At 42.5% G+C, this 9,346-nt stretch overlaps 1 protein-coding gene and 1 pseudogene across 1 annotated transcript; both read left to right on the top strand.

The window, feature by feature from the left end:
• Positions 1–152: 152 nt before the first annotated feature.
• LOC149114966 (zinc finger protein 862-like) lies at positions 153–2,822 on the top strand (annotated as a pseudogene).
• Positions 2,823–5,786: 2,964 nt separating this feature from the next.
• On the top strand, positions 5,787–6,401 carry LOC149114965 (uncharacterized). Its single transcript, XM_089285623.1, has one exon. The coding sequence runs from the start codon at positions 5,787–5,789 to the stop codon at positions 6,399–6,401; it is 615 nt and encodes a 204-aa protein (XP_089141749.1).
• The last annotated feature ends 2,945 nt before the right edge of the window (positions 6,402–9,346 follow it).

The following is a 9,346-nucleotide window of genomic DNA, read 5'->3' as shown; positions in this document are numbered from 1 at the left end:
TCCTCCCTTTTGTCTTGTGCAAAGGTGAACTGAAGTCTTCACACGAAGTGAATAAAATTGTCTTAAAATGTAGCGAACATAACGGCAGAAAATTTGCCAGGCATTTACATGGACAAATAATCGAGGGAGACTGGGACTCAATATGCATAGTAATGACAGACAAAAGGCCATCGCGTTCGGATTTATTAGCATATTTCCAACCAAGACAAAAGCAGTCAAAGCAGATTTCCTCGTCAGAAGGTCAGTTGTAGAATAGAAGGAACATTTCCCCATGTTTGAACTTAATCAGCTGGCCTTTTCAGTCGCCAACAGCCGATTCGTTTGTATCATTTTCGATTGGGTGCTTTCAATAAAATTTGAAGGTTTAGCTTACTTGTCTGTTGTCTTACTCTGAGTGCCTTGTAGCTTAATATTTTTCAGAACGTAGTTCATTAGAAAGTGAAGTTTCACAGCCACATACCCCTGGTGAAAATAAAACCCTTCCTGTTTCAAACTTCAATGTCGAAACCGTGCCAGATGTGGGAAAATCCGTGCAATTTCTCTCGAGAAGCCAGACATGTGCAGCAAGTACCGACGTGTTTGATCATGATTCAGTTTTAAAGCTATTTGGGCCGTCAGAAATCATCCACAATCACTACACTTGCAAGAAGAATAATTGTTTCAGTCTCACCGAAAAGGGTCAGTTAAGTAATTCCTCTTTAAAGCAGGACCGCTTTAAACATCAATGGGTTAATGAACGCAACTTGGCCTTCGATTCACGCTCCGGCATGTGGTGGCTAATATACAAGGAGGAAACAGATGGTGAGAAAGGCGGAATGTTTTCTCTATGCAAGAAGCATAATACCTCAAATATCAAGAACAACAGCAAAATCTACAATCTCACACCTGCCCAACGATTTAAAACTGATGCTCTTAAAGAACATGTAAAGAGTGCCAAACATACAGCAGCTGTAGAAGCAGAAATGATCAGGCGAGTGTCAGTTTTTCACAAAGAAATTGAAAGCCAAGAGAGAAGCAAAGATGAAGTTCTGCACAATGCTTTTATGGCTGTATACTGGTTGGCAAAGGAGGAGATGGTGAACAAGAAGTTTCCTTCACTTCTTAAATTACTCAAAATGCTTGGATTAGAAAAGATGAAACATTTTCAGCATCGCGCTGCAGGATCAACCATTGAAATCTTCTTGACCATAGGAAAAGTACTCAAGCAGAGGGTAGTTGAGGCTTTGAAGACATCCAAAGCATTTGGTCTGTTAGTCGACGAAGTAACGGACGTTGCAGTCAAGGAACAGTTGATAGCTTTTGTACAGTATGTTGGTGACGACGGCCATCCTGAGTCTGGTAAGCGATGGTGCAAAGGTGATGACAGGCCACAAAACTGGAGTAGCTGCCCGACTAAAGCAACTTAACAGTAAGCTACTAAATGTACACTGTATCTGCCACAGGCTTGCCTTGGCTTGCGCTGGTGCAAGTGACGAGACGAAGTATATCGCACAAGTGGAAGGAATCCTCTTGCAACTCTGGAAGTTCTTTGCTAACTCTCCAAAACGAATGGCAGTTCTAGTTAAAGCACAAGAGTCTTGGCAAAAGATGAAACTATCCTATAAAGCAAGGTCTGCTGTGGAAAAGGTCAGAAAAGCATGCAGAACACGCTGGCTGTCGACAATGCTGTTGATGGGGTGTATGAAGATTTTGTTCCTATCATACAAGCAATAAATCTGATTGATGACAAAGATGCTTTGGCATCGTACCTGCTCTCCAAAATGAAAAGCTTCAAGTTTGTTGGTGCCATCTACATTTTCAAGGCTGTTCTCCCAGAACTAGCAGCACTGAGTAAGGCATTCCAGCGCGGTACCGTCAACTTTGGCCATATTGTTCCTGCAATCAACCACACAACAGACAAACTAACCAAAATAGCGCAAGAAGAGACACCTATTACACAGCTTCAGGTTGATGTTCAGGAAAGTGGATGACTTGGCACCTGTGACTTACAAAGTAACGAGTATGAGGTGCAAGTTCTTCACAACCTTCTGAGAAATTATGTACATGCATTGAAGCAGAACATCACTTTACGTTTCAAGGATTCTATGCCAGTTGTTTCAGCACTCAACATCTTCAATCCAACTGCGATTCCAAACCGTGGGACATCGGAGTTTACCAGCTACAGATGCAAAGAAATGGCCACATTGCCAATCAGCACTTTCCAAATGATGAAGAGTCACAACGCCAAGCAAATGCAGAATGGGAGAAGCTGAAAGGGCAAATCCCTGAAGAACTTGAAAATGTCACCCCAACAGAGTGGTGTCTAAGGAGGCTCCTTTCAATGGGGACTGATTTTGGCCATTTCTACCTTAAGTTGGTATGGATTGCTGAAATCATCCTTTCCCTCCCAGTGTCAAATGCATGGCCGGAAAGAGGAGCCAGTGCTGTGAAGAGGATAAAGAGCAGACTCCGAAGCAGTATGAGCAATCAGATGTTGGAGGCACTGCTACAGATCTCAATTAATGGGCCAGCAGTAAGCGAGGCAGAAGACCTGGTCAAAGAAGCTGTCAAAACCTGGAGCAAGACAAAGAAGAGAAGGAAGCTCCCTCCAGCAGTAAATCTTAAGCTTGGTGCTACAACCTCTGGCAATTCCGAAATTCAAGTTCAAACCATTCTCGTGGACACTGCTATTCAAACTGATCTGGAGGAAGACGTCAATGAAGAAGTAGAAGCAGCAAGTCTTCAAGCAGAGGTTGAAGCTGCTGTTGAGGCTTTCAAGCTTCCATGCAGCTGACCAATCTTATGAGTCAGATGATTCTGCTTTTGAAACTGAAGAATACTAACCAGTCCTCAGCCTTAATAACATTTTGCGCTTACCAATGTATTCATGGTCACTACAGTAGTTAACCTGAATCTTTAAGCATATGAGATCTCGATGATAGGTTATTCAAGGAACAGTGTTTCACCAACTGAAACTGTAGTAGTTCATCTCACAATTTCGTTTCACCACATTATCGAGCTACCATTTTCAGAGATTTGAAAGTTCACCTAAGATTTTCAGAGATTGTTCCATTTACCCTACAATTTTCGTCACAGTAAATCCCATTACCTAAAATTTTTGGAAGCTTGATAGTTCAAAATAAGCCTTTAAATTGCCTAAAAAGTAGTACTATACCATAAAAATGACGTTCCAACCTTTCAGGGAAATTTGGTCGTTGGGTGCCCCTGATAATTCAGAAGCATCTGTAATGTTTCCTCTTTAGAGAGCAATATAGACATGTCATTCAAAAATTATTAGTGATTGTCAAAACTGTTTAACTCAGTAAAGACATGTAGGCTCAGTGAGGAAAGATCATTACAGTTTAATTTCATTTTGTGATGAGGTGTATTAATTTATATAATAATTTTGTTGGCTGGAATTCATCAGTGCTACCTTGTACTCAAATTTCTTTAAATAAACTAGGTAGTTAGGTGATGCAAAGGAGCACTAAATTTTGCCCCAGAATGCAGGAAAATGCATCTCCAAGAGTGTAGAATTTCAAAATTTTCCGGAGAAGCATGCCCCCGGACCCCCCTAGCAGGGAAGGCCCATAGGGCCTTCCAGTTTCCCTACCCGGTTTCAAAACCTCTCCTACCCACCTGTACAAATTATTATTGAAACCCCTGTCAGGTTCTGAGGGATTTAAACTGAAACCAATTTTCCGCGAGTGTAACATAGACAAAAAGAGTTTTTCATAATTATTAGAAACCAACAAAAATGTGTATATGTTAACGTAGATAGCAGTATCACTGCAACAAATATTGAAGACAGGCTGGCGACGGCATTAGAGAAAGCAACAGATATGCTGAAAGTGCTGTCTCTACAAAGGTAGGTTCGCTCATTATTTTTCAAATTAATGATAAATCTGAAGGTAGAAAAGTCGCCCCAGAAAACCTTGACATAATGTACATGTATACAGATTTACTTTTACAGACAATTCTGGATATATAATGACATAATGATCCCGTAATATGATATAATGCCTAAAACTGTATTAGATCTAAAAGGTGAAAGATATTTATCTAAGATCTCTGACTACCATTTTGCAGGGAGAAACTTGAAACTTTCAGGAGAGACAGGGCTGAGCAAGAAGACGGCTTGCTAGTAAGTAATGTAAGAATTGTTAGTATTGTAATTACTGTAAGTATTGTACGTTGTGTTGTATTTATCAAATAAATTTAAAAAAAGAGACAGAAAGGGGCAGTCAATAGGATGAAAATGACGGTGACAAGATTGACAAGTGAATGATTTCATGGGAAAATTCGGAAAAGCGCATGTTAAATAGTTGGTGATGTGTTTCGGTTTTAAGACCATAAATTTTTCCGTTTCGTGCAACTTTGTACAAACTGTTTGTTGGGCATTTGATGTTAGCCTCCCTGTTAGCACGAGTGGTTCATTTCCCTCCACTTAATTTTAATCATTTTGGTATTTTTTTAAACATAAAATAGACTTTTAGAGCGGTTTTTTCCGTTCTAACACCATTCTGTAATTATTATGCTACCCTAAGTTTAACACGTTTTCCTTGAAACAATTTTGTTGTAAATGTCTGTGAATTATTAAATAGTTATCCACTCGCCCCATTTACAAAAGAATTACATTGTGTTATTGTCACGTATCTTGTTTATTTCACTTCTGCTTAACGATTATACGTCATAGTGACGTGGTGTCATGCATGAGTGCACGAACCATGCTTTCCGCTGTTGTAGTTCTTGGAGACGCCATTAAAGCTGTATGTCTTACGGATCTAAAGTGTTCGTTGTCTTATAGCTTACCCAAGACGTTACATGGTGTCAGAAGTATTTCGGACCGTTTAATGGCGACTTCCTTGAAAACACTGAGCTTCCTACGCTGTCTGTGTATTTCTCCCTAGAGAAATTTCAAGTTCTTCAGCCATAAACAACTCGAACCTCGCAAAACATGCCTGACGAAGCACCTCAGCCAGCTCCACAACCTCAAATCATTCACGTAGGCTCACATCTGCCACTTCCCTCCAAACTTGAACTAAAAGGAAACACTGTTGTTAACTGAAAACGCTTCCGTCAAGTGTGGGACAACTACGAAATCGCTTCTTGTCTCAAAACTGAGAGTAAAGAACTTCATACAGCTACGCTTCTCACATGCATCGGACAAGAAGCTCTGGAAATCTACAATGGATTAGCTTTTGACGATGAGGCTCAGAAAAAGGACATAGATGTCGTTCTTAAAAAACTAGAAGAGTTTTGTATTGGTACAACTAAAGAGATCTACGAACGCTACTTGTTCAATAAACGAGATCAAGCTGTGGGTGAATCGATTGATACCTACGTTGCTGCGTTGCGCTCACTTTCAAAAACATGCAACTATGGTGCTCTAATGGACAACCTTATCAGGGACCGAATGGTTGTTGGCATACTGGATAAAGGAATCCGAAAGAAACTCCTTCAAGAAAGCAAATTAACCCTTCAGAGCTGCATTGATATTTCTCGAGTGAACGAGTGTACGAAGCAACAATTGCAGACCATGGATCATACAGAAGATGTGCATGCCGTTGACAAGAAGAGTTCTAAAGGTGATCCGCCAAGTGGCAAGCAGGTCAAACAGATTGACTGCAAATTTTGTGGAAAGAAACAGCTGTGGAAAAAAGAAGAATGCCCTGCCTGGGGTAAAACATGTGCCAGTGTGGAAAAAAGAATCACTTTGCTGGAATGTGTGGCAAACCACCACCGCTGACTCGGAAGAAACGAAAAGAAAAAAACACCCAAGAGGTCACCGAACATCGAAAGTGAACATGGTTGAACAGCATGAAGCTAGCGACAGTGATGATTACTGCCTTATGGTTGAATCCATTGATTCTGTGTATGACAAAGAGGCCCCTAAGAAGATATTCGCCAACCTGGTATTAAAGGATACTTCAGTCAAGTTCCAACTGGACAGCGGTGCAACCGTGAATATTCTGCCAGTGGAGATTTATCAGGAGATTTTAAAGGATCCTGAACTAAAACATTTAGCTAACACTGCAACCACCTTGGTTATTTTTAATAACTCTGAGCTCAGGTCACTGGGGAGTGTCAAGTTGGAGACATGGAACCCAAACAACAATGATAGTCATCTTACAGAGTATACAGTGGTATCCAAGGGGTACAAGGCACTTCTGGGTGCACAGTCCATACAGCAATTCCGTCTCATGTCAGTCAATGTAGACAACATCATGCTTGTATCTGATGAAACTTCTACATGTAACCTGTCAAGTGTTCTTACAGACTACAGTGATGTCTTCTCTGGAGAAGGCAAGCTGGAACAGAAACTGCACCTCTCACTGGATAAATCAGTTCCACCTGTAGCTCTGCCTGTAAGGAAAGTTCCCATTGCTGTCAAGGAACCATTGAAGAGATTGATCGCTTAGTCAGTCAAGGAATTCTCGAGCCAGTTGATACTCCCAGACTGGGTGTCGTTAATGGTTGTGACGAAGATCAATGGAAAGATACGTCTCTGCATAGAACCCAAGCCTCTGAATCGAGCACTGAAGCGAAACCATTATCCACTACCAGTAATCGACGACTTGCTCCCAGAATTATCAAAGGCAAAGGTCTTTAGCGTAGTTGACGCTAAGAATGGATTCTGGCACATCCAGTTGGATACTGAAAGTAGTTTCCTCACCACCTTTGGTACCCCGTGGGGAAGATATCGATGGACCAGAATGCCCTTCGGTATTTCTCCTGCGCCTGAAGAGTTTCAACAGCGCCTCGACAATGCCTTAGGAGGTTTGAAAGGTGTCCTACCCATCTTTGATGACATCTTGATCTATGGGGTTGGAGAGACGAAAGCCGCAGCTATTACAGACCATGACCAGCGGCTCATAGCTTTGTTGGAATGCTGCCGCAGTAAAGGCATCAAGCTAAACAAAGAGAAGTGCAAGTTTTGCCTTCCTGAAGTAACCTTTATGGGACATGTGATATCAGAAGAAGGGTTGAAACCTGATCCAGCCAAACTCCAAGGGGTTAAAGAGATGCCTACCCCAACAAGCAAACAAGATGTGAAGAGACTCCTGGGTATGGTAAACTACCTCCAGAAGTTTGCGCCTAATCTCTCTGCAGCCACTGCCCCTATAAGAGAACTTCTCAAAGAGCAAAATCAGTTCCTGTGGGACAATGACATTCAAGGCAGAAGATTTGAGCAGGTGAAGCAGATCATCTCAGAAGCTCCAGTACTGAAGTATTTCGACCCCAAAGCAGACACAGAATTACAGTGTGATGCATCGGACAAGGGACTCGGTGCCTGTCTCATGCAAGAAGGGCAGCCAGTGGCTTATGCATCAAGAGCCATGACTGATGCTGAAGTTAATTATGCACAAATTGAAAAAGAACTACTTGCTATTGTGTTTGGAGTTGAACAGTTTGAGCAGTACGTACATGGCCGGCCAGTCAAGATAGAGACTGATCACAAGCCCCTCGAGAGCATTTTCAAGAAGAGTTTGATCAGTGCACCAAAGCGTCTACAGCGCAGGATGCTACGACTGCAAAAGTACAATCTAACAGATACTCTCAGCAGAGCTTTCATCCAGTCATCAAGGAATGAAGACATCATGAGAGGAGAGGTAGCGAAAGATACAGAAAGTATAAACATGGTCCAGTACCTTCCTGTCTCTGAGACAACACAAAACACCATTCGCTCAGTAATGGAATCAGACCCAGTTATGAAAGAACTGAAGACTACAATCAGAGAAGGTTGGCCAGAGACAAAGGACCACCTACCAGTCAAAATCAGAGATTACTTTCCCTTTAGAGAAGAGCTGACACTCCAAAACGGGTTGGTCTTCAAGGGTGAACGACTAGTTGTGCCTGCAAGTGCTAGAGAAGAAATGAAAGCCAAGATTCATGCGAGCCACATAGGGATTCAGGGTTGCCTTTGCCATGCAAGAGAAGTCCTCTATTGGCCTGGCATGACTAAGGAGATAGAGCAGCATATCTCTCTCTGTGCAATCTGCAACAGCCACCCAGCAGAACAAGCGAAAGAACCGTTGATCTGCCATTCCATCCCTACCAGACCCTGGGAGAAGATTGCGGTTGACTTATTTGAACTTGATGGGAAGAGCTTTATGGTGACTGCTGACTACTATTCAAGCTACTTTGAAGTTGACAGACTCAACACCAAAACTGGAAAGGAAGTCATCGGGAAACTAAAGAGCCACTTAGCTAGACATGGGATTCCCGATGAGCTTGTGTCCGATAATGGACCACCATTTTCTTCCACTGAATTCAGTGCATTTGCCAGTCAGTACGGATTTGAACATGTCACCAGTTCGCCAGGATATCCCCAGTCAAATGGCAAAATAGAAAATGCAGTCAAAGTATCAAAGAACCTCATGAGGAAAGCAATAGAGTCCAACAGTGACCCACATCTAGCTTTATTGGCCTGGAGGAACACCCCAAGTGAAGGGCTAGGAACCTCTCCAGTGCAAAGAATCTTTGGCAGGAGGACCAGAACCTTACTTCCAACATCAAGCAGTCTCCTCAAACCCAAGATACCAGAAGATGTAGATCATAAGCTGAAGCTCCAAAAGGCCAAGCAAAGCATCAACTACAACCGAGGTGCCAGAGAGCTAGACGACCTACACCCCTGGGGACATAGTTCGCTTACAGCCCCTTAGGTCCATAGGCAAAGACAAACATTAGGCCCAAGCAAGGGTGGAAGCCAAAGTAGACATCCGGTCATATCAAGTTAGGACAGAAGATGGGCGAGTGTTCCGACGCAACCGAAAACACCTAAGGCGCACTCGTGAACAGCTGGAGGAGCAGTAGTTCATCCACAACAGGAAGCAGTGATGAACCCGATAGAGAACACGCCAGCTACTGCCCCTCAGAACAACGCTCCAACTCCTCCAGCAGAGGAGCAGCCTGTTTCCAAAACAACACCTGCTAAGGAAACACCAAAGAAGCCTGGACAAGACGACCTACCAAAGGAGAGCAAACAAGGCTCGGGCACTTCTGTGATCAAAACCCGCAGTGGGCGTGTCGTCAAGACACCTTCCTGATTTAAGGACTAGGACAATGTCGTGAGACTTACATGGACAGAGACACTTATTTCCAGATTTGTTGTGTGAGATTTTTACGGACAGTGACACTTGATTCTGGATTTGTCGTGTGATATTAATAAGGACAGAGACACTTAGTTCCCGGATTTGTCCTGTGAGATTTCATTAATAAGGACAAAGGCATTGGCTTTCTGTGCTCTTTATTAGCAACTATTTCTTTGTATTATTTCTTACTATTATTCTTAGGAGGGGAGATGTCATGTATCTTGTTTATTTCACTTTCGCTTAACGATCATGTAATGGGTCGCGTAAGAGCG

The sequence above is a fragment of the Orbicella faveolata genome, unplaced genomic scaffold (genome assembly GCF_042242905.1).
Source record: "Orbicella faveolata isolate gen_17 unplaced genomic scaffold, um_ofav_v1 contig_13, whole genome shotgun sequence".
Lineage (NCBI taxonomy): Eukaryota > Metazoa > Cnidaria > Anthozoa > Scleractinia > Merulinidae > Orbicella > Orbicella faveolata.
This window is presented reverse-complemented; position numbering and strand designations above follow the sequence as displayed.

Excerpts from the sequence above, each read along its gene's own strand:
- LOC149114965 (XM_089285623.1), top strand. The coding sequence starts at position 5,787 with ATGGTTGAACAGCATGAAGCTAGCGACAGTGATGATTACTGCCTTATG.